The 25,558-nt window shown below is 41.1% G+C and overlaps 1 protein-coding gene across 1 annotated transcript in view; it reads left to right on the top strand.

Annotated features, from left to right (window-relative positions):
* Positions 1–4,386, top strand: part of RGS7BP (regulator of G protein signaling 7 binding protein) — a 129,556-nt gene extending 125,170 nt beyond the window's left edge. Inside the window, exon 6 of the mRNA XM_059694541.1 lies at positions 3,729–4,386. Coding sequence (XP_059550524.1) covers positions 3,729–3,739 — 11 coding nt within the window. The 3' untranslated portion in view covers positions 3,740–4,386. The remainder of the gene's footprint in view (positions 1–3,728) is intronic.
* Positions 4,387–25,558: the final 21,172 nt, after the last annotated feature.

Here is a 25,558-nt window from a genome sequence, read left to right as displayed (position 1 = left end):
CCCAATGCATGAATTGTGTGCAGCAGGCCTCTATCTAGTATAGTATAATATTAAGCCAAGATTTGTCAGTTTCAAAAAGCAATCAAACTAATCCTACCAAAGAAAGAAGTTAATTTCAAGGCTACATAAACTTCACAGATTCCAAGACAATGAGACAGAGGGTGGGACTATTGGAAGCTCTCTGTCTTAGTGATGGTGTGGTCTCCTTTTCTCTGATTCTTTCTACAGTCTACTCCATCTGTCATCACCTCAGTCATTTTTCTTTACCCCCTCATCTGATATTGGGCCATTGGCCCAACTTCACGTTAGACCACCAATGACTGGACCCTCCCTCTAGGTCTCTTGATTCAAATCCTTGAGAAAAGGAATCTGATAGAGTGAGGTGACTATCCCTGGACAGGATCACCTATGTCCACTCAGCATGGCTGGAGCAAGAGAGTTTAAAACTAGAAAATTAAATTGGGTATGAATGATACATTGGTATTTTTGCTAAAAATAAATTTTTAAATTATATTTTTATTGATTTCAGAGAGGAAGGGAGAGGGGAAAAGGGATAGAAACTGCCGGGAGCCGGTCCATCCTTGCTGTTTCAAGGGACCTGGCATATATGGCATACGGTTCTTAATATGTTTGCTCACCTTCTTGGCACTGTGTTTTAACCAAGGTCACCTCTCTGAGAAAGGTTGAATCCCCAGGTAGGGATTTTCCCCTGAAGTTAGGGAGGGAATAAAACCCCTCAACTAAGTGCCAGGCGGGTAATTAATCACTTTAACTATGAACAATCATGCTTAAGCTACATAATCTTTACTCCCTGGAATGGAGATAAGAAACGCCCTAACCTTTGGAATAGAGATTGATAGGATTGGAATCAACTGGTATAAATACAGATGCAACAAGACAACAACAGACAGAATTCAGAAGACAGAAAGACACAGAACTTAGAACACAGGGCTTGGAAGACAGGACCAAGAGAGACAGAGCCTAGGCACAGAACCTACACAGAACGTTCTCTAGAGACAGAAGAACTTCGCTGTAGAGAACATGGCAAAAGATCCTGGACTGAACCTGACTACAGAAATTGGCAAGAGAACCTGACTAGAACCTGGTGACTGAACCTGGCTGGAGAACCTGGACAGAACCTGGCTGGAGAACCTAGCGAGGGAACATGGCCACAGAACCTGGCTGGAGATCCGAAGCAGAACCTTTCTGGAGATCCAGACCAGAACTTGGCTGGAGATCCTGGCTGGAGATCCTGGCTAGGCTGCTGATCAACAGAACACTGCCTCCGTGTCATTCCTTCTTCACCGACTCCATCCACACCTTTGGGGACCCCTGGACCTGCTGGGGTTGGACCCCGGCAAGAAACACCAATGAAGAGAGAATCATTGATCAGCTGCCTCCTGCATGCCCCCTACTGGGGATCGAGCCTGCAACCTGGGCATGTTCCCATGACTGGGAATCGAACAGTGACCTCCTGGTTCATAGATTGATGCTCAACCACTGAGCCACACCAACCGGGGTATGCTACAAAGAATTTACACAGACCACACATGTTCACATTCAGTAACTGGGTATTCTACATTCTCCTGTTAAGGCCAGAAGAAAGTTTATTCTGGTACAGGCCTAAGGCCTAGAGACAAATAAAGCCTTAGAATAGACTATAGTCACCTTAGAATAGACTGAATTCTGTGGGTGGAATAAATGAGGGCATAAAGAATACATCTGGAAGAAGTTTTAGCTTTGGATTATGTCTGTCTATTCAATGACCCAAACGAAATAGAAATGTCAGTGGGGAAAAAAAACATAATTTTTTCCTAAAGTTATTTTTGTTCTATGACACTGAGGTTGAAACTAAGATGTAGATTCTGCTCTAATCGCCCCTTCTCAGTCTTATTCAGCTTTCTGAAGCTCCAGGAGTGTGTCTGACTCACAGGCCAGCCTTGTGCGTTCGAGTGACAAATGTTATACATAGTATTATACACAGTGTGCTTGGAGAAGCTTCCAGAAGGGCATGACTACTCCAACAGGACCCTGGCAAAAATAAAAAAAAAAAAAAATAATGATAGCAATGCCGGAAATCTCATCATTAAAGATTCATCTAAGCCTGTGGTTCTCAACCTTCTGGCCCTTTAAATACAGGTCCTCATGTTGTGACCCAACCATAAAATTATTTTCGTTGCTACTTCATAACTGTAATGTTGCTACTGTTATGAATCGTAATGTAAATATCTGATATGCAGGATGGTCTTAGGCGACCCCTGTGAAAGGGTCGTTCAACTGCCAAAGGGGTCGCCACCCACAGGTTGAGAACCGCTGACCCAGATGCGTTTCTAAATACCATTCCCCACTAAAAGGAATAGCACATCTTGGAAAATGGCTGATTCCAGGTCAAGGGCAGAAAAAGTTCAATGTGAGCCCCGAACATCTTGTCTCACAAACCAAAGAAATGCTCAACTGGGTTGGGGGATGCGGGGGAGGGGGCTATAAGGGGTCAATGGGAGGAAAAAGGGGACATAGGTAATACTTTCAACAATAAAGATTTTCCAAAAAAAGAGAAGTGCTCAAAAACTAATTGGGTCATATCAAAGGGACATAGAGACTTCCACTGGTTAAATGTGGAATAATGATGACAATGAATTATAACCTCCAAAAGCCCATAGTTATATTTAAAAGAAAAAAAAGGCAAGTTCCTTTTTATAAAAGAATGCAGCTAATAAATGTAGATGAAATGGTAGAAGGAGGAAATGAACATTTTGCAACTCTCAACGTAATCGTTAATCAAAGCAAGGATCCTCAGTGGATTTTTCAGTGATTACTATTGTTGGTGATGTTGGTTCCTGGGATCCATGCCATCCTCTCACTTCCATAGTTATACAGTTACACCAGAGCTTTGAGTGTTGGAAACTGGCACCCAGGCTAGTCTGTCACTTTGGCAGAGAGCAGATACTTCGACATTTTTATAGCTCTTGAACTATAGTAGATCCAACATTTTGGACACAACATTGGGTCCAAACATTTTGAAGCAATTTGTACAGCCACTATTTTGTGCCTTCACAAGAAATGTGTGTAATTATATGATTTTCTAATTAAGTGGGGTGGGGGGAGAAGTACACCTCATTGATTGGTTTTCATTTCTTTGTTCACTAATGAATTTGAACTTTTTTCTAATATGTTTATTGAGCCCATGGATTTCTTCTTGTGAGAATTTGACTATTTGTAGAATTTGCTCATTTACGTTTTTAAGGCTTAGTGTTCTTTTCTCATTTGTTCAGTCTTCTATGGTCTATGATGTATTATGATTTATTTTTACTGACATTGAGGATTTTTAAAAGTATATTATAAAAGGCTTTGTTATAGGAAAAGCAATAATAGAAGAGCTGATGACACTGCAGAGATGAATTCATTCTTCTTCAAGAGGTCATAGAATAAATACTGTAACGTCTTTTTGTTTTTTATGTGCAAAGGCTGTTCTTTGTATGCACTCAAATTTGTCAGTGTTTTCTTTACTATTATATCTATTGTCTCTAAGCTTATAATTATAAAGATATCCCTTCACAATTTTCATAGCTGTTAATTATATTTTATTCTGATTTCTAAATGTTAGTATTTTATTAGTCTAACTTTTAAATGTATCTGAAATGGATTTTGAGACTGAACAAAAATAGTTTAAAATGCAAAAAATGACAAATTGACTTTCAAAATGAACTTGCTCTTTACCTTTTATCCAGCTAAATTATGACTACAGTGGATGGAAGAAGACCCTGAATCCAGACATTGCAAAGAAGATAAATACGCATGTCAAAAAAAGGAGAGCTCAGCCAAAGAGAATAATGATAGAGAAGAAACTCATAAAATGTTCTTACTGAGAGACTGTTCTGGTTTTATTTTGTTGTTCTGATAGCTTGATTGTTGGGGGAGGGCTGCAAAAAGAAATGCAAACAACTAGCTGATTTTAACTCGGTCTTATTGCAAAAATGCCTGAACAATACAAGAACAAGCTTGAATGGCTACAGCTGGTGCAGCCTCGCCTGGCCCACCTCCAGAATGAGGCCCAGAAATCAGGATTTAAAAATGATTCCCAGGTGATTCTAATGTGCAACCAAGGTTGAGAGCCACTGGATTAGCCGAACCATGACTATTACACTTTCCCGAGCAGATAATCCTTCTATTTCCTGAATAAGCTCAGCAGTTAGAATTTACTTCTCCATCTTTTTCGGTGTTCCTTTGATTAAAATCTAGTGAATTTATAATGTATGCACTTATGTTCTTTAATGACCAAATCGTTTACAGTTTGCACTCAGATCCTTTCACTTTCCTGAGGCCTGTCTGTTCACCCCAGATGCTAACCTTTGACTTCCAGGCAGTCTTTGTAAACAAGGAAAAATCATGGTCACTTTTTGCCGATTGCCTGGAAATATAAGAGACCCAGATGACAGAAATGTTCTCGGTGCCCTTCCTGTGGCTTTCTCCCTGCAGAAATAATTTGGTTTATTGAATTCATACCATTCTTACCTTCAAGCTGGTGGACGGTATTTATCAAGCTGCTTTCAGACTTCACACCTGGGTAATTCTGTTGCTTGAATTTTCTCATTGGTTGTTAAATAATTGAACTAAGTTCATTTTCTTCTTTGTACCGTAATGTTTTCGTTTCCAATAGCAAACAGCTTCTATCTGTTGAGGATTCAGTTGTTCAAAATATACTTTTAACTGTTTGAGGCTCATAGTTGAATTGTGTATCATAATTGCAAAGGAGAGGATAGAAAGGGAACAGGAAAACTTCTAGTTTTAGCCTATCAACCCTAAGGGCAACAGTGGCTGCTAATTCTTAAACTGATATTATCTGGCCTTTGCTTTAAATGCATTTTTATTGTTGTTGTTGTTGTTGTTGAACCACAGTGTCTAACAGATATAAATATCCCTTAAGTAAATGAATGAGTGAAATCCAGAAATTTAAATACTATACTCCAGAATTAATTAAAGACTAAATGGCAGCCTAAAACCAACCCATTACAGTGATGAATTTGAAGAAAGTACATTAAATCATTAGACAGATGGGCCTATGCCTCATTTTAAAAATGTAATTCTCTTTTACAACTTTAAAAGCTAATACCATGAGAAGGCAATTTGGTCTGTTTTCTGACTCTATTAGAAACAGCTGATTAACATTCCTGTTGGCTGCGTGTAATTCATATTAAAGGAAGGGAAAAAACTACACTTTCATATTTTAAGCTTTTTCTTGTATTGTGAGATCTGGTTCCTTTACTACCCAGCCTTAGAATACATTTCTTAGGTGGATTTTACCCATTACAAGCCCCTATGAAATGCTAGATTCCCAGGTTGGCTTCTTTTATTAGATTAGCTATCTTGTTTTTAACCCCTTGGCCTTCCTGAGGGACAAGGTTCAATGTGGTTAAATTGTCAAGTCCAGGGGTTCTCAAACTATGGCCCGTGGGCCACATGCAAATACAAATATTGTATTTGTTCCCATTTTCTTTTTTTACTTCAAAATAAGATATGTGCAATGTGCATAGGAATTTGTTCATAGTATTTTTTTAAACTATAGTCCGGCCCTCCAACAGTCTGAGGGACAGTAAACTGGCCCCCTGTTTAAAAAGTTTGAGGACCCCTGGTCAAGTCGATGAGGGGTGCAGGGAGGATGGGGAAAGCTGGGGCAGGAGGACACTGGGCATCTGTCTAGATGGGAGAGGAGAAGGGAAGGAAAATTATAAAGGAAACAGGAGAAGGCAAAAAGGATAAGAAATAAGGATAATTTCACCCTTAATGTTCATGCAGCCCATCAGTCAGTCAACCAACATGTATTGCGTGCCTGCTGTATGCTGGTGCTGTGTCACTTCCATGCTGTGCAGGTGTCAAAGACACCGCTTCTTCCTGTCTTCAAGGATTGTATAACCTAGAAGAGGAGAAAAGGTGAAGACAATGATGTTAACAGAAGGTAGAATGAGATCAAGGCTGTGCATTCATTCATCCTTGAATTCCTCTCCTTCATTTTCTCTTAAGTCCACTCTAAAAAGGTTCTTACCCCCACTACTCCTCCAAAACCACTTTCAGAAAGGTCACTCATGATCAAATGCTAAATGTAATGGCCAGTTCTCAGTCCTTATCTGACTTATTAGCAGTATTTGTCACAACCCAGCATTCTCCCTAAAATACAGTCTTCTCTTGGCTTCCAGAACATGCACTCTTGGTTTCATCCTCTCTCTTCTGTCTCTTTTTGAATCCTTTGTTAGTTCTTCAGCTTCTCTCATATTTCTTTATGCTGACATGTCCCAGAACTTGATTGTTGTCCTCTTCTGCTCTCTGTCTACAGTCATCCCCTTGATGATCTCATCTAGGTTTATGACTCTAAATACCACCTTCTTGCTGATAACTCCCAAATTTATAGCTCCAACCTAGACCTTCTTTCTGAACTTGAAATTCATATATCCAACTGGGTTCTTGATACCCAAACTTGAACATCTAATAAACATCTCATGTCCAACCTATCCAAAACTGAACTTCTGATCTCTACCGCCCACCCACCCCCCATTCCATCAAATCTACTTGACCTACAACTTTCCCTTTCTCAGTTTATGGCAACTCTATTCTTCTATTAACTCAAGCTTAAAACCTTGGAGTCATCTGTGGTTCCTCTCTCTCTCTCACATCTCATATGCAAACATTTTTGGAACTCTTGTTGGCTCTACCTTTTTTAAAAAACTTAAAACTTTATCATTTCTCACCATCTTCAAAGCTACTACTGTGATCTAAGTAACCTGGTCCTGTCAGGTTTTCTTACATTCTAACTGATCTCTCTACTTCAACTTTTGCCCTCCTACCTTAGACTATTATCAACCTGACTGCCAGAGTAATTCTTGTAAAACTTAAGTCAGATAACTCAGATCATGTCCAAAACCCCACAATAGCTTATCTTTTCAACTTATCATGAAAGCCAGAGTCTTTACAAATGGCCAAAAGTCCTCTGAGATGATGTTACTCTTCTCCTTCTCCTTGCTCACTTGCTCTAGACCAGGGGTGGGCAACCCCTGGCACGCGTGTCAAACGTGGCACCCCAGTAACTTTTGCTGGCACGTGAAACCCTCTCTTATAATCTTCCATTTACACTTTTTTTCTTAATATCGACTTTTTTATTTTTCAGATAAATTCAGTGTAGGTGCATCTTAGATAAATAAATAATTTTACATAACAAGTTATCTTAAAGACCATACACATGGATTGACGAGAGAGGGGAAGAGCAATTTCTATGCCTCTGCCTTAACTCTCCCTGCCTTCCTAGATCTGACCAGTGTTTTGGTTTCAACCACATATGCTTGTGAATCTTTGTTCTCAGTGATGAATTTTGTTAAGTCTCCTAATAGGAGTAGCCTGGCGGATGAAAGTAGTAGATCGTGAATATCTCTGAAGGTCACGAAATATAAACCTGATGTAAAATCTCTGTCATCAGTGATGCAGCAGCAAAAGTCCCATTGATAATATCAAACGGAGTCATAAAGTTTTCTGTCAGACTATCAGTGTACATGTATACATTAAAAAATAAATGTATTTTTCATCATCATATACTGTGTTTTTGTCGTGCGAATGAATTTTATTATTTCTTCAAGGTTCTTCACATACGTACGCCTTAAGAGATATCAAGTAGGCGTAGCATGTTCTCAAAAACTTAGGGTTGACATGCAGAAGAATTTTGAGTCAGAGATTTTGCTGGGTTTGGCATGCACTCACAAAAAGGTTGCCCACCCCTGCTCTAGACACACTGCCTCCTGCTATTTCCCCAACACACCAGGAATTCTCAGGGCCTTTGCACGGGTCATCCCTCCTAACCACTCTACCCCTAGCCCAGATGCCTGCATGACTAACCCCTTCCGCTCCTTTAAGCCTTGGCTCAAAAGCCACCATTGCAATTGGACCCCCCGACCACCTTATTTAATGCTGCAGATTATGCACCTCCATTTTTTCTTTATACTTTAGTTTTTCTTTTTCATTTTACTTTACCTTGTTATTTTTCCATAGCAGTTATCACTTTCTAACATATATAATTTCCTTACTATCATCTGTATTGTTTGTCTCTCCCTGCTAGAAGCTGAGCTCCATGAAGGAAGGGATCTTTATTTTATGTGTGTGTGTTTTTCAATTAAATTTATTAGAGTTACATTGGTTAATAAGATTATATAGTTTCAAGTGTACATTTCAATAATACACGATCTGTATATTGCACTGTGTGCCCACCACAAAGTCAAATCATCTTTTGTCACCATATATTTGGTCCTCTTTACCCTTTAATACTCCCCATACTCTCCCCTCTGGTAACCACCAAACTACTGTTCATGTCTATGAGTTTCAGTTTTATATCCCACATATGGGTGAAATCGGGTGATCCTTAGCTTATTCTGAATGACTTATCTCGCTTAGCATAATATCCTCAAGGTCTATCCATGTTGTTGCAAATGGCAGTATTTTGTCTTCTCTTTATTCACTGATAAAACTCAAACACCTAGAACACTGTCTGGAAGGTTGAAAGTGCTTAATGAAATTTTTTGAATTGAAATTGAATTCATTCAACATCCATTTGACAAATATATATTTAGTACCTACTATGTGCCAGGCACTGTGCTAGAGGCTTGATATTCAGCAATGAATAAAATAGACTTGTCCTTATGTTCATGAAACTCACAGACCATCAGGGATCACGGATTCTGGGCAAGTAATTGCAATGCGATGATTGTCACAATGGACAAGTAAAGAGCATTATGGGACATATGTTAGGAAGCTCACTGATGCTTAGGAGTCACAGAAAGCCTCCACAAGTTCAGACGTGAATAAAATGTAGAGGGGGGCCAACTAGTAGGAGGGCGTGGAGAGAGGTCTACACTGAGAAAACCCATTGGGTTGGTATTGATAAAGGAATGCCTACAAGGAATAGTTCGCTTATGGCTAACAGCGGTTCTCAACCTGTGGGTCGCGACCCCTTTGGCGGTCGAACGACCCTTTCACAGAGGTCGCCTGAGACCATCCTGCATATCAGATATTTACATTACGATTCATAGCAGTAACAACATTACAGTTATAAAGTAGCAACAAAAATAATTTTATGGTTGGGGGTCATAACATGAGGAACTGTTTTAAAGGGCCAGAAGGTTGAGAACCACTGGGTAGGGTGATGGGGGAAGGCAGCATGACTGAGATCACATGTAAAGGTAAATTGAATTAGCCAGGTAATACAGAAAGGATTGATAAGAGGGTGGAAGTGAGAGTGTCAGATGAAAAAACCAGTTTCAGCTTAAAATTAATAGGCAGGAACATGTGGAGCTTACATACTTCAGTTTGCCTGGAGCATAGGAGTGGGTTCTCAAGGAAAGCACCGAGTGAAGAAAAGTAGGTTGGGGCCAGAGGCAATGAAGAAGTCCTGATAGATTTTTTAAAAATATATATTTTTATTGATTTCAGAGAGGAAGGGAGAGAGATAGAGATAGAAACATCAATGATGAGAGAGAATCATTGATCAGCTGCCTCTTGCACACCCCGCACTGGCAATCGAGCCCACAACCCAGGCATGTGCCCTGACCGGGATTCAAACTGAGACCTCCTGGTTCATAGGTCGATGCTCAACCATTGAGCCATGCCAGCCAGGCCTGAAAGATTTTTAAGCAGATTTGTAACAGGACCAAAACTGCACTTTAGAGAGATTTAATTGAGCTGCAGGATGTAGACACTAGGAGCAGGCGAAAGCAGGGTAGCTGGGCCTGTAGGGAAAGCCTGCTAAATCTCGCCTTCTACTTTGAAGTCCCCAGGCAAGGAACTTGTTTGCACTAAGGGGTGAAAGACAGACCATGATAATTAAAATCCACAGGAGACTAGAATGAGCACAGGAATTCCAATTCATTTATTTACTGTGAGGAGTATAGCATCCCACAGACTGGAAATTCTCATGTCAAAAAATTGAACGTATTCTTTCCATCATAAATTGGAAAATCATGACAAGAAGGTCTTTTAGAATGTGCAAGAGAATCATCACAAGAAGTTGATGAGTGTGAACTCCTTCTCTAGCCGAACTCCAGTGAGCAGGGAATTGCTCAGTAAACATGGAATCAGAATAAAATGCTAGCTGGCTTGGGGCTAATGGAAGGTATGACCAAGGTAGACCTCTGAGCCTGTCTTATAATTGGAATTTAGAGTTCACCAGAGGATTGAAAATTTAGAGTTTACCTGGATTACAATCTCCTGTAGAGCATTTAAAAAATACCAAGGCTAACACACACACACACACACACACACACACACACACACACACGATATTCCAGAATAACCCAAATACTATATCAAGATGATTTCTGATCCTCATAGCATTAAACAATTTTGCAACCTTGGCTTTTCTTTGACTATGCAGGCAAAGGATTAAGAAACAAATAAATTAAACAAAAAATGTTTAAAAAATTAAACTTTGTAATCAGTGTCTCCCACATTGTTCAGTGTTTTGTTTTGCTTTGCTCTTTTTGAGATAAGAAATATAATTGCTTCATTTACATCAGTGTTCCCAGAGATGTTGAGAGGCAATATGTTGTTTACCACTTCCCTTTCAGGTTTTTCCTCTGTGTTCAAAGACATAGCACAATCACATAGCCATCTAAATAGCTATCCTACTGAGTTAATAATAGTCAGCCCACTCACTATTTCATTTTAGGAGTTTTCTTTTCCACTATTTGGATTCAATGGCAATTATCTCAGTTAAAAAGTAAACCAAATTGAAAAGTTTTGGACAGAGGTAAAACACGATATCTGAAATTTTAGAAACTGAACATTTCCTAAGTTTTAAAGACAATAGCTTGTCATCAGTGGTTTAAAAAAATCCTTTCTTGCTAACGTCTTTACTGAAGGCACTGAGAACTTTTTAAATGAAATTTTTTATTGATTTCAGAAAGGAAGAGAGAGGTACAGGGAGATAGAAACATCAATGATGAGAGAGAATCATTGATTGGCTGCCTCCTGCACGCTCCACACTGGGGATAAAGCCCGCAACCCAGGCATGTGCCCTGACCAGAAATCGCACCATGACTTACTAGTTCATAGGTCGATGTGAGCCACACCGGCCAGGCAGCACTGAGAATTTTTCTAGAGTCATACAGCAGGCCTTGGGGACCAATGCTCCTGAAACACAGTATACTCTGGGCTCCATCAGTCTCCGTGGGATTTGGAAACAGAATACTGACAGAACTAGATACTCTTTGGGAAGTTGGCTCTATCCCCGCTGTCCCCAATCAACTTTTGCCACAGCATTAATACACCACAAACTGTCAAGGCTGACCACAGCAAGGACACACTGCTTGCTTGCAGGTCTGCAGCTCACGGTGGCTCAGCTGGCTTAGACTTGACTCTGGGTGGGGTCTGTGTCCTGTGCCTCTCATTCTGTGTGTTTTCATTCTGGCAGGCAGGAGGGCAAGAGGGTAAGGGGGAACACACAATGCTTCTTAAAGTTCCACTCAGAATGGCACTGTGTTCCTTCACCTCACGTCCCACCTGTCAGAGCAAGTCAGATGGCCAAGCCTAAGGCGAGTGAGGAGGCAACATATAAACATGACAAGAGTAGGCAGAGGACAAATGAGAAAAGGTGCATGTTCCACCATTCCATTTCTCTGAAAGCTACACCCTTTTCTCCTCGGGGCGTGGGCTCTGGCAGGAATGTTTATCAGTGCTATTGGAACATAAAACCCAACTTTAAAAACCATTGCCACAATGTGATACGGCATGGCCTTTCCTTACCATTTGAAAACATGAATAGTAAAGCTGACTTACTTTAGCATAGATGGTCCCCCTCTAAAATGGCCCCAGTGATCCCTGCCGCCAGGTTCTTACACCCTGTGTAATCCCCTTTCCTTGAGTGCGGGCTCAATCTGATAACTCTGTTTAGAAAAAATACCCCTCTGTTTTTCTTTACTCACAATACCTCTGGCACCAGATGTGTGGGTTTTACATACATGGCACAGTTCTCTGCAGCACCGGGGGTAGAGGGAGTGACCTGTAATTCAATTAAATTCTGACACTATCTATCTAGAGTTAGTGCATCCCACACGGGTTCAGTGCCTTAGCTGCCCCATTTCAGATGCCAACCACAAGCCCCAGGTTGTCACCTGTTCTTCCGACCAATCAGCCATAGATTGGGGTTCCCTCATCCCCTCCTTGAGTTCTATAACTTACTAGGATGGCTCACAGAACTCAGGGAAACACACAGATCTATTGTAAAGAATATAACGAAGGATACAGATGAACAACCAGATGAGGAGACACACAGGGCAAGGTGTGTGGGAAGGGCATGGAGCTGCCATGTCCCCTCCAGGGACACTGTTCTCCCAGGCCCTTCACATGTTTACCAACCTGGAAGCTCTCTGATCCCAAATATTGGGGATTTTTATGGAGGTTGCATCATCTAGTTGTGATTTATCAATAACTCATTCACCATTCCCTCTCTCCTTCCCAGAGTGGTCTTTGGTCTTTCTGTTGACCAGCTCCCATCCTGACTTGTTAGCTCACCAAGAGTTGTCTATTAGAACAGAAGACACTCCCATCACCCAGGAAATCCAGTGGGAGGAAGGGGTGAAAAAAAGAGGCCTGCAAGTATTTATTCCAAAACTCTTCTCTGAGGGTGTGTCCGTGTAGGTCTTCAGGAAGCACACTGAGGCAGTTAGGAGTGTAACAGGTAAGAGGTGGGGGAGGGGCAGTGCAACACCTTGAAGAGAAACAGGAGAAGGAAGCAGGAATGGGCAGGAAGAGTTTTTGGACCACGATTCTGTGAAAACAAAGGGCTGGGGGAAATCAGAATTGGTAGGAAGACTCTCGGATTGCAATGCAGATCCAATCGTCTCAGCTGAACCAATGGGGAGCTCTGAAGCAAAGATCACTGTGATGGTGAATTTGAAGTGTCAATTTAGCGAGACCACAGCACCCAGATATTTGGCCAAATATTATTCTGGATGTTCTGTGAAGGTATTTTTTAGATGAGATCAATATTCAAATCAGCGGACTTTGAGTAAAATGACTATCCTCCATAATGTGGGTGGGCATCACTTAATCAGCCTTAATAGAAGACTGACCTCCCCAGCAAAATGACTTTTGACTTGAAACTTGTTTTGGTATATGTGAAATACTATAAAATTTATATATTGGTCCCCGCCCCAGCTCCACACAGAGCTCTTAAAAGCCTTACAATTTCCTTGCCTGACCAGTGTGGCTCAGTGGTTGAGCATTGACCTATAAATTAGGAGGTCACGGTTCAATTCCCCGGTCAGAGCATATGCCCAGGTTTCGGGCTCAATCCCCAGTGGGGGATGTGCAGGAGGCAGCCAATCAATAATTCTCTCTCATCATTGATGCTTCTCTCTCTCCCTTTCCCTTCCTCTCTGAAATCAATAAAAAAATATTTTTAAAAAATCCTTACAATTTCCTAAATGATAAGAACACTAGGGGCAACTCCTGTTCTAATATTTGGTCTGCTGGCACCTTGAAATCAGCCTACTATGAGAGATAAACTTCTGTTAATTAAGATGTCAATTTGTGGTCATTTGTTACAGCACCCACAGGAAACTGACATGGCTCTCCATCATTTCCTCAAAACTAAAAGAGCAGAGCTGTGAGTAGTTTGATTGGGGCACCTAATCTGCCTGTATCTAAATAATTTGCGTAAAGTATTCTGGAAGGAGATAAAGTCATTACCTCTGAAAGAGCAAAGATAAGAAAAGCAGAGGTTTCCATCTGCCTATTCCTCTTTATTTAGAAAGTCACAGAAGCAGGAAAAGTGAGCCAGTTGGGCATGGCCTCAGGAAAGGAGTGACGGGCAAAAGAAAGCGAAGTACACTCCAAAAGAAGATTCAGGTGGGCGTGCTCTACAGAGCAGGGGTGCGCCCCATCTGCCCATTTTTAAAATTGTAAGATTTACCATTTCGACCTTCATTACCTAAGATCAGCCTTCAACAGCAAACAAGTCCTTAATGTATAATATAGGTATTGGGGTTATTATTTCACAAAAGAAATCTTGTGGTTTTGTCCATTAAGATGTATGAGTTCCTCTTATTTTAGTATCCTTTAGCTACTTATCTTCTTTGATCCATCTGTTCTCCTAATTAATGTTATTGAGGATTTAAAAAGCCCCTGTTGATTTTCTAGGTTTACTTGTAGGATAGGATCGAAGACGCTTCTAAACTTTATTTTCATCATACACGTTGGAGAGATAGATAGACTTTTTTCAAACCATGTTCCTCGGCTTACAATTTTCATTATACTGCATCCAAAATTTCATTTCTTATTACATCTTTATATGAATGATTTCTCTGTACAGTGTGTTTTCTATGATTATTTATTAAATTAGAAATGTAAATGTGGCAGTGTTGTTTATTTCAGTGTGTATGCATGCCACAAACACCATTTATTATAGAAGTTGCCTTTTATGTTTTTCTATTTTGGGGGTGTTTCGTTTTTTTGTTTGCTATAACCCTTAATTTCTTTGGGAATTATTCCTACGAGAGTAACTTCTATAGAAAATGGAACATTTACAGAGAATTATTTTCATTGCTGCATATGTCCATATTATTTCTCAGATTTTCCTATAATTTACATAACAATTAGGAAGTTAGTTCAAATTTGAAAGTTTCAATTATTTATGTTACTTTATTTATTGCTGCCAAGTTGAATGTTCTCCGTAGCCTTTTTAACTATTTATTTTTCATCTCCAATATGAAAAGTAAATTTGAATTATTTGATGGACACACATAGACCTATCCAGTTTATTTCATTAGAAAAGTAGTGTTCACTTGTTTGCACACTGCTTTGATGTGAGGATAATTTTTTTACAGCTTCATTGACATACAATTCACATACCATACAATTTACTCACTAAAGTGTATATTTTAATGGTTTTGGATTGTGTTTTTCATTCATGATTAATTTCTTAAGTAAGACTCCCCATGAAACATGGTCATTGCAATGGAAGTTGCGTAGAGGGTTGGAGAAGAATCTAAATAATCTAGAACCTAGGGTTTGCAGAGGGGTCACCAACCAGAGGTGAAGGGACACTCTCCTGGCTGGCGGACTACACAGCACTCACTGCAGGCGCCAGCACCCGGAGCCTGACACAGGCTGACTCAGCACTCACGCAGCCAGCACCAGAAGGAGACACATGGGTCTAAAAAACAATTAAGTGACGATCTGTACACTGAATAGTGGGATAGGCAGCCTCCTTCACCCAACCCACTCCCGGCAATACCAGCAGCCAAGATCACACACACACCCAGACACACACACACCCAGATACACACACACCCAGATACACACACCCAGATACACACACGCACGCACACACACACACAGAGGAAATTAGCAATTGCTTTTCCAGAAAAAAACTGAATGCTCCAGAAAAAAAGAGCTTCCACAAATTATACTTAGCGGTTTCCCAATACAAATCTGGCAAGCCCACACAACTCACAGAGCTTCAGTTCAGATTTTCAGTACTTCACATTTCAATACGAATGGACTCAAAGATCACTAGACATTTAAGGAATGTTCTAATACGAGAGACTAAGGGATACATGTGTACTAGTATGCACACATACATACACACATCACACACACATGGCAGCTGCAGAAAATGAGACCAATGAGGGACAAAAGAAATTCAAGAAGAATAAAACATTGTATAAGAAAGAAGCATAATCATATTAGATGATTTGCCTCCATAGTGAACAATTATAATAATAATGATTAATTATGATATAATTATATGTAGTATTATTATTACAATATCAAGGCAGACTAAATAAGGTGCTATAACTATATTGGGAGGGAAGCAAGGAATACAGGAATATATGTGAAAAAAGCTAAACATCTATACCATAAAGTAAATTGATAATGTCTAAAATGAATAAATCAATAAATAGCAAACATTATTTTAAAATATGGAGAAAAGTATCAAAAAGTAGCAAAATTAACAGCTAAGTCACTGCCTCCAGGAAGTGAGACTGTATTAGGGAGAGTGTGCGGGGCAGATAGGGAGGAAACCCATTAAAGGACTACTGCTTTCCATGATAAGCCTTTTAGTACTATTTGAATTTTTAATTATCCACATGTATTACTTTGATAAAGAGGAAAAATTAATTTAAAATAAATTATCCAAATATTGTTTGGTGTGCTTTCTGATTTTTTGAAGGGAGAGGGCAAAAACTTTTGTACTGATAGCTATGTAAATTAACCAATGTTTCTAATATTTTTAAGTAAACTGGTTACATCCTTAGATGATCTGGGGGGCGGGGGGATTGTAGTAATTTCTTGAGAAAATAAACTTGGACATCTTAAAAGGAAACCAAGCAATAATTTCTACTGCAAAAATGAAATAAAACTTCAAGGGGTGATAATAATAATAATTTTATCAACTATACAACTGTGGCCTTGATTGCCTAGAGCCGTGGTCGGCAAACCGCAGCTCGTGAGCCACATGCGGCTCTTTAGCCCCTTCAGTGTGGCTCTTCCTCAAAATACCACGTGCGGGTGCTCGTACAGTGCGATTGAAACTTCGTGGCCCATGCACAGAAGTCAGTATTTTGTGGAAGAGCCGGTATTTTGTGGAAGAGCCACACTGAAGGGGCCAAAGAGCCGCATGTGGCTCGCGAGCCACGGTTTGCCGAGCTGCAGTTTGCCGACCACTGGCCTAGAACATGTGGCCGGGTTACCTCTACCCCTCTCAGCCCTGGCTCCTTACCCCCTTCCACCTTTTCTACTTTCCTTCCCACCCCCTTTCTCCCTCCTGTCCCCTCTCTCCTACTACAATTTTTACCAGCACTAACCATAATATGACCTGAAAGATTTCTCTTTTTAGGCATACCTCATTGAATAAATAAGTGGTGAGTGAAATGGCAAAAAGTTCTGTTTAAACAAAAATGATTTTTTTAAGTCCACAAAGACTGAAAGAACTATGTACATTTTTTAACTTGCTTGAGAATGTTGATTTGGGTGGGAGTGTCAGCGATACCTAATCGTAATAGAATATTCTACATCCCTAATTTTAAAGAAGAGACATGCACAGACGTGTTTTCCATCAGCTATGGCTGATAGATACATAGCTTAAGGCTTTAACGGACAGACACAGAGACTCTCAACTCGCTGCTCTTCTCCTAAGCACAGTGCCTCCAGATTCAAATGTGATCAATGGAGGTAGAATGTTTTCCATCTGATGATCTTCCAGGTGGGCATAGAGCCTTCAGATCTCTACCCCTGACTGTTCAAAACTGTCTGTGGCATTATGTCATCTCCTTGATGACTCGGTCCTCGTTCTACCTTGTAGAGAACAGAATTTCCCAACAATTTAACATGTCAGCATTTCATTTCTGCAATTCCTGAGGAAAGTTTATGACCATTTTAATCTGGGAAGTTTGAAGCTCTTTGAATGTCAAGGTACTTGCTTTTCTTCATGTTTGACAGAATTAATTAATCTCTATACTAGAAAGAGAATGATGAAGAAATTTGATTTTAATATACATTTAAAACATATCTAATATTTAAAATAACAGCGTCTGACATTTTATTTACTTACTTTTCTCTCTCTCTCTCTCCCTCTCTCCATTTCTGATAATTCCAGGATTTACAGAACATTAGGATTCCCTCTCCCTCCCACCCCCACTCCCCTCCCATCTATATTTGGGTTCAGCATGACATCAGTCTGTTGCTCCCACTCAGAGCTTGTACTGGGAATGCACTTGCTGGTACTTTCAAGTGAACTTGTATTTGACTGAACTAGCAGGCCTTTGCCTTCTCCCTTGTAGCCTCATGTACCCAGTTTCCGAGTAGATAGCTCAGAAAAACTCTGGTAATCAAGGAGGTGGTTGTTGCTAAGCAACAGAAAGGCAAGCAGGATGCCTTGTGTTTGGGTCTTGGCAGTGTACTAGGAATAAAGAAGACCTGCCAATCATTTCTTGTCCTCAGGGGACCATTTAAAGTGCAGGTGCAGGGTAAGTCGAAAATGTGGCGATTCAGCACTAGCATCTGGGCTTCTCTCTGAGGCCCTTGATCGTCACCATTCATTCCCTCCCCTGATGCCTCATTCTGATAATGGAGCTGCCGTGCCCAGTAGACATACATACTCCTTTCTTCTCCTGATACATTTTAGTTCCAACTGTTCCCAGTTGGAGATCCTGTTTCATTCTTGAGATCCTGCGTAGGGTCTTCAATCTTAGCCCCAGCCTGGGACAGATGCCTTGATAATAACAATTGTGCCTTCTAGCTATTATCACCTGTCCCAGCTCCAACACAACTGGGTCCAACATCTGTTGGGGGCTTCCTATATTCTCCATGACTGGCAATAACCATTTCCCAGCTCCTTCCTGGGTCCCATCCCAGTTTTGGCTCTGCCTGGCTAGAAGAGTCTAATATTGGGCCCTGGCCCTCATTCCCCCTTCTAACTATAATCCTTTCCCCACATACACCCCCAGTTCAGGCGTCCATGCCTCTCTGATAAATCCTGAGGTAAGACGTGACTATCCACTTGTGCCTTGCTTTGATGCCCTTCGTTTGAACCTTTGTTCTGAACATTGAGGCCCACACTGTGCTTTAGGCACAGGCTCGAGTACGTGGCCCAGACTGTTTGTGAGGTATCAGAGGGTTTCTAATTTACAAATGGATTTTGTTCCCCAGAAAAATCTATTCCTTAGACGACAATTGAGTTACAGGAACAAACATTTCAGAATTGACATTTAATTGTAGCTGGGCTCTCACGTCAGCCTATAAAAAGCCTACTTGATACGAAAGGCACCAGCCATGAGAGGTACTGCCCCCAAGCATTAGTTCAGCTCTGACGAAAACTGCTTCTGTGTAGAAATGGAATCTGGGTTCTAACGAGCACTTCCAGGACCAAGTCCCTGAGCTGCAGCAGGAACTTCATTGCCTTCTAATGAGAGCAGGTGGAGTCAGAAGGGCAATGGAATACAAAGAGTTTATTACAGCTGAAGAAGGAATAAAGGGCTAGAAGCACATTGACCTCAGCTATTGGTACAGAAGCTGGGGAGTGGGGAGCTCAGCTGATGGAGAAGGAGGGAGAGAGAAACTGTGTGTTGAGAACCCTCATTTCTGGGCTGTCAACGCCATTGGTAGAGAGACGGGGAACTAACATGGTCCAAGATATTGACAGGGGGATTTGTATCAAATCCGGGACAGGACAGATCTGGGACCAAACCAACATTGTGCAGAAAAGAGATACAAGGAGCGCCAAAAACCTATGCCGATTGTGCCCAGAATCTCCTTTGAAGAAAGAGTTCCCTACTCCCCACCCGTATCCATAGGCATGTCACTCCAGTCAAATGAAGGGCCTTTCTTCCTCCCAGGAATTGGATTTTAAGATGGGAGATTTGAGGCACTCTCAGTATACCTGGATGTAAAATACAAAACTTCAGGGACTACGTGTTGGCATGTTCTGCCATGTGGCCACGGATCAGAGAAAACTGGCATGCAGCAGAGAAGTGATGGCTCCAATCATTCAGTGAAGGGGAAAAGGGAAGGCAGAAGAAGGGAACTAATGTTTCACCAGAGTGTACGTGCTAAACAGGAAATTACACAGAGGCTGCAGAGAAACCCAGACAGACGATGGCTCAGGAACCGGTGATAATAGTCAATAGGAGGAATAATTTGGTTGTGATGATTAATGAGGAGCCAGGCTCCAAGGACATACCTTGGCTGTTTGGGATGCCTATCCAGGGACCCCAGGGACCCCAGGGACCCCAGTCCTACCACCACTAAAGAGAGTTTTTCTTCTCTTTCTGAGTGCAGCAGACCTAAGAGAACCTCGGTGGTGACCTCTGAGGATTAGGAATTTGTTGTTTTCTATATGCATATAAGAAATACTAACCACCCAGTTTGAATAGCCATAGTGCTGCAAAGCAAACCAGTGGTCAGTGCTAAGGAAGACAGCACCTGAGACAGACCCCCAACAGTCCTCAGAGTCCATGAAGCACCTGGCATAACATTATGCGCAATTGAGTGCTCAGTTAATACTTCATGGTTTAATTGATGAACCATCTCTTACACAACTAGTATCTTCTGTCAGCTTCAAAGGCACACCATCATCCCTGTGATACACAATAACACATTATACTAACAAGACTACAGAACAATAATATAATCAGTGATGGACACTGCCATGTCCCACAAAAATGAAGCCAAATTGTAATTAACAAACTCAGTGACTCAAGTGGAATATAATATTTCTAAGCATGTGTGATTTAAGAGCACTACAAATGTAATCGTTTTTATGTCTCTAAATTGATAGTACTCACAACAGTGTCGGCTTCAGTAAAATTTCATGGTGAAGGGAGAAGGATAGAGAGTTAGAAACATCAATGAGAGAGAAACATCAATCAGCTGCCTCCTGCACAACAAGGTACATGCCCCCGACCAGAATCAAACCTGGGACCCTTCAGTCCACAGGCCAACGCTCTATCCACTGAGCCAAACTGGTTAGGCAAATTTCATGGTACTCTTAACTAATGTGGCAAGATAACCCAAGAGAAAATTTGGCTGTGTTTCATGTTTCTCCAGTCTCAAGACAAAACAACGAGAGAGATTACCCCAAATTCCCTGTCCCCATCCTGACTTATCTCATTTTAATAATATACACAATGAGGAAAGTTGAGCTCTCTCTGCAGGAGAGCTATGTTAGGAGAATTTGGTTTCTGAAAACCTTAGCAACAAGCATAATTGTCCAGGAAGGGTAAGGTACTAAGCGTGGAGAGGAAAAGGATGGCCTGACCCAACACCAGACTAAGGAACGAATGACAGTTACCAATGGCCTCACATTGCCTACAACAAGGCAGGAAGTGGCTATTTTATTGATGGGTAGTACATGAACGCCCAGGAGCCATTGAGACTGCCCCAGTAACTGGGCGGGCAGATCTGCCACCTTTAAATAGACCTACTGCCCAGAACAGTGGCACCTGCATTGGAGTGAACACCAGAGCAGGGGCATTGCTAGCACATTGGACGCCAGTAGCAATCATTAACTTCACATCCTTATCTCCATTGGCCAGACTTTAAAAAAAATTAACCACATAATAATAACTTTTTTCTTGATTTATTTCTTAGTTGTAAAAGAGTTAATAATATAAAATATAAATTTCTAACTTACTAGTAAAACGTATGCAAACTCAGTAGGATATTCCATTTAGGAACTAAAAGGCACTAACCAAACAAAAATATTATCTGCAATTTTCATTCTAATTCACTGCTTTAAATTTTAAATACAAAATTACGAGTTGTCATATAAGGAGAACTGAAATTACTGAAGTTCTATTGTTTCATCTTTGTAATGAGTGTTTTATCTTTACTTGTTTTGAGTTGAATCTACTGTTTGCATGCAGGAATAGGTAGCACACAGGGCTTCCTTCAAATGATTCCTAATCTTCAGGAACTCATAGCTAAACAAATGTGTATGACGATGGGTCCCTGGCAGAGGTGGGGGTGATGGGCAGGGAAGAACTGAATAACTAATGGTTCTTCTAACTGAAGTCCGTGTAGAATAAAGTATTTTTAAAGGATATTTAAGAAAAAGTTCCAATTTGTAGTTTACATATATTATTAAAACTCAATAGTATTCACAGCAAATGTTGAATATTTATACCCATAAAAATTTGTTTTTCACAGTGGAATAACTATCACTGTTTAAAATTGCCAGTGTGTGGTGATAATAAAAAGCAGAGCAACTTTTTTTAAAATATATATATATTTTATTGATTTTTTACAGAGAGGAAGGGAGAGAGAGACAGAGAGTTAGAAACCTCGATGGGAGAGAAACATCAATCAGCCGCCTCCTGCACATCTCCTACTGGGGATGTGCCCGCAACCGAGGTACATGCCCTTGACCGGAATCGAACCTGGGACCTTTCAGTCCGCAGGCCGACGCTCTATCCACTGAGCCAAACCGGTTTCGGCCAGAGCAACTTTTTAATCAGCATTATTTTTGTCCGTAATTACTTACAAAATGCACCCCCTTATTGCCTGTCCCTGAGCAGACTGTTCCTACCATCCCACTCGTAGTTCTTACAAATTATTTGAAATTGCACAATATTTCCAGGACACTTGCTGTGCTGGGGGAATAGCAAAAGGCCTTCCAAAGTACAACTGAGATTAAATTCCCCACCAGTTACACTGGTGCTTGTATCAGATCTCATTTGATTTTAAGGAATGATTTTCACCTGTGTGCTGTAAGGTAAATTTGTATCAGTTATAATACTATAATAAATATGGCCATAGCATAACTCATATAAGTAATATAGTACATGATTGAACATTTGATTTTTCTAAATAAAAATATCTAAGCAGCCCTACCTGGTTTTGCTCAGTGGATAGAGCATCGGCCTGTGGACTCGAGGGTCCTGGGTTCAATTCCTGTCAAGGGCACATGCCAGATTGTGGGCTCAATCCCTAGTAGGAGGTGTGCAGGAGGCAGCCAATCAATGATTCTCTCTCATCATTGATGTTTCTATCTCTCTCTCCCTTCCTCTCTGAAATCAATAAAAATATATTTTTTAAAAAAATCTAAGCATCCTCAGGTGTATTTTTTCCTGGCAAAATATGGGAAGAGGTGGTCAAATTTTCAAAAATTTATAAACTTAGTAACAATGTTTTTCTAGATAATTCTATTCCCAGAAAATCTTATATAGGTATGGTAAACAAACAAACAAACAAACAAAAAAACAAAACAAACAAAAAAAACACAAACTTTTATATTTTCCCTCTCCAAGTTGGTAGTCATTAAAAGTGTTCCAGGCTTGAAAATTGTTCAGACTGTGTTTTCCCAGGTTGCACCATTCTAGAAGTAAAGAGATGTCATATAAATAGTAACTAAAAGCATTTCTTTGACTCAGATCCACCCACTGTCTCAGCACTTCCAGTCACTTTCTGTCTCCCAATTACCTGCATTTATTTATAGGTGAATTCAGGGGGTAAGTAATTTTTGCAGATAAGCTTCTTGGCTTTCATCAACTCAGAGATCCCTACTGCCTCTCCCCTCCCCAAAAGCTTCAGAGCCTTCTAAGGCCACCTATGCTGCCACAATGGCCCTTTGCTTCCACTGAGCACACCCATGTCGCCTCCACAAAGCTGTTGCTGTCACTGCTGTTGCCATAGCCAGTACTGGTGCAGTCTGGTTTAGACTTGACTCTACACTCATTTGAATATTGGTAGCAGCACTTGAAATTACAACCAAAGCTAAGAGGATGGGCAGGAAGAAAACAAGGAAAGAATGTTCCCCAGGAAGCATGACGAATCTGAGATGGCCAAGAGGCAGCCTCAGATCCAGAGTATAGGAACCAAGATCATTTCTCCTGGTAGGAGCATCCCTGCCCCCCAAGGTACCCAAACTTTCAGACCAGCGGAGCCTATCCCCAGTCCTTGATTCTCAGATCTTCATAACCTAGCAGAGAGAGCGAGAGAGGCAGAATCTTTGAGTAAATGCTGGTTCAGACTAGTTTCTCCAGCCATACATGTCAAACAGAACCTTGGTAAATTGACTAGCAATTTTGTCCTTGGGGACTACTGGTTCCATGGACCAAAGCTAAAGATCTAGATGTATTAGGCTACCCCACTTGTACCACTCTATGGGACTCACTGCTGTGGACCACCCATTCTCACCATATTTAACAGCCTCAATCAGAGCAGCACCTCTGGCATCCTTATACTAAACTCCAAGGACACAAGCAAGTTTCACTTTAATCTGAGAAAAGAAGGAAAGATGAGTTACTCTTTATAATTATACCTGATTCGTAATGAATGCTAAATGAAGGAGAGCCTTTTCAGTTTCTTGGGAGTGGAAAGGGTAGCTTAAACAGTGACTATAAAAGTAGGTTAATAATGACGAAGTGTAGGTTACTGCAGTGAGAGAAAACGCTTTAGAAAGTAGTACACTGACAAATGGAACACTAATTAAACTGCCTCCTCAAATGATGAAGAGACTCTTTTCCCTCTCCCCACATCCTGAGATGTCCAGGGAAAGAGGAGGGTCGGAAATCAGTCGCTTGGTTGTGTTATAATACAGTAACCTTGTCTCATTTCTGCCCCAACCCAGGTACTAAAGGAAGACTGAGGCCCTTAAGAGTTGGGAAAGACCCTTCTCTCAGCTCAAGTCATGAGTGTTACTTAGTGTGATGTGCTTTCCATGGAACATTTGTATCATTTGTTGGTAGGTGATAGCCACCGCTTTCCAGTAAAGTGCTATTTGTCTTCACTGTCACTGGCTAGGTCCCTCAACTCTACCATGTTCAGCCATGTCCCCATAGGAGAGCACCAACTCTTCCAACGTCTAGACACAGTGATACTCATCCAAAGAAGGGTGTAATCAGCTGCGTCTGCTGGGCCATGAGTGCTGAGCCATTTTAGCTTATTCCTGGGCCAGAATGTTCACCAGGTACAATCAGGTCTTGGATGAAATCTGACACCTCTTTCTACACCAGACTGTGAACTCTGAGTTTGCCCTCTGGTTCTACCCTGCAGCTTTTCCAGGAGGGAGCCTACTCTTGGGCCAGGCACCCTTCCTCCATCAGGATGCTGAAGGTCCCAGGGTGGATCCCAGACTCTTAGGGAAGGGGGTACTCTGGGGATTTTGACAAAAAGCAACAATAATATATATAAATATAAAAAGTAAATAATGTGTAATTTTATACATATAAAATATACATGGACAGTATCTGTGTGCATACAAAATACATAATTTAAAACTATAAAGATGAATATCTTTCCACAAATTACTGGAGGAGTCTGGGAGCAGAAAAGAAAATGTGGTGTGTAGTATACGGGTTGAGAAACCAGAGTCACATTGCAGTGGTGCAATTCCTACTCTGCCTCTTACGTAGGTTAAGAGGTTTAAGCTATCGGACCTTAACCTCTCTGTGCCTCAGTTTCCTAACCTCTGAAGAAGAGATACCCATAGTTTCTACTTCCAAGTACAGCATGAGAATCAAGTGAGACAATATATGTGAAGTGTGCACGGCAGCACTTGGTGGTATGTAAAGAATGATCAACAAATGGTAACTGTTAGCATTCAGTTTGTCTGTATGTGGTTGGGATCCTTTGGTGGGAGGGAAGTGGGAGCCACTCTGCTTTACCTGGTAATGAGGGGGTGTTGTGAGGCCGCACCTGGAAATAGGTACAATAAGTGTTGGATACTTCCCTAGCCACATTGCTGATCTCCCCCCAGCGCATTTGGGGTGTGCAGGCGTCCCCATTGCCACTGTGCATATGAATGAGGCTCCGTAGCCTGCAGTCTGACAACGCTGCTGTCGCTGATTCTGTGTGCCAGCTATCAAGTTAGTCACATGGCTTTAATCGAATGTGTGGTTTAGTAAAGACACTGCTGTTCGCTGTAGCCATTTGCAGTAGAAGCTGCTCTGGAATTTATAGCACAGGAATCAGCCTCTAAACCACTCTCTGGCCAGAGAGCAGGGTACTTACACACCAACTGCCCCGAATGGTGTCATGTTTCTCCTCTTCCTGTGGCTTATCCAAGAAGGAATGTCAAAGTGGGCAC

The sequence above is a fragment of the Myotis daubentonii genome, chromosome 4, assembly GCF_963259705.1.
Source record: "Myotis daubentonii chromosome 4, mMyoDau2.1, whole genome shotgun sequence".
Classification (NCBI taxonomy): Eukaryota; Metazoa; Chordata; class Mammalia; order Chiroptera; family Vespertilionidae; genus Myotis; species Myotis daubentonii.
Note: the sequence above shows the minus strand (reverse complement) of the source record. Positions and strands in the feature narration are given on the sequence as shown.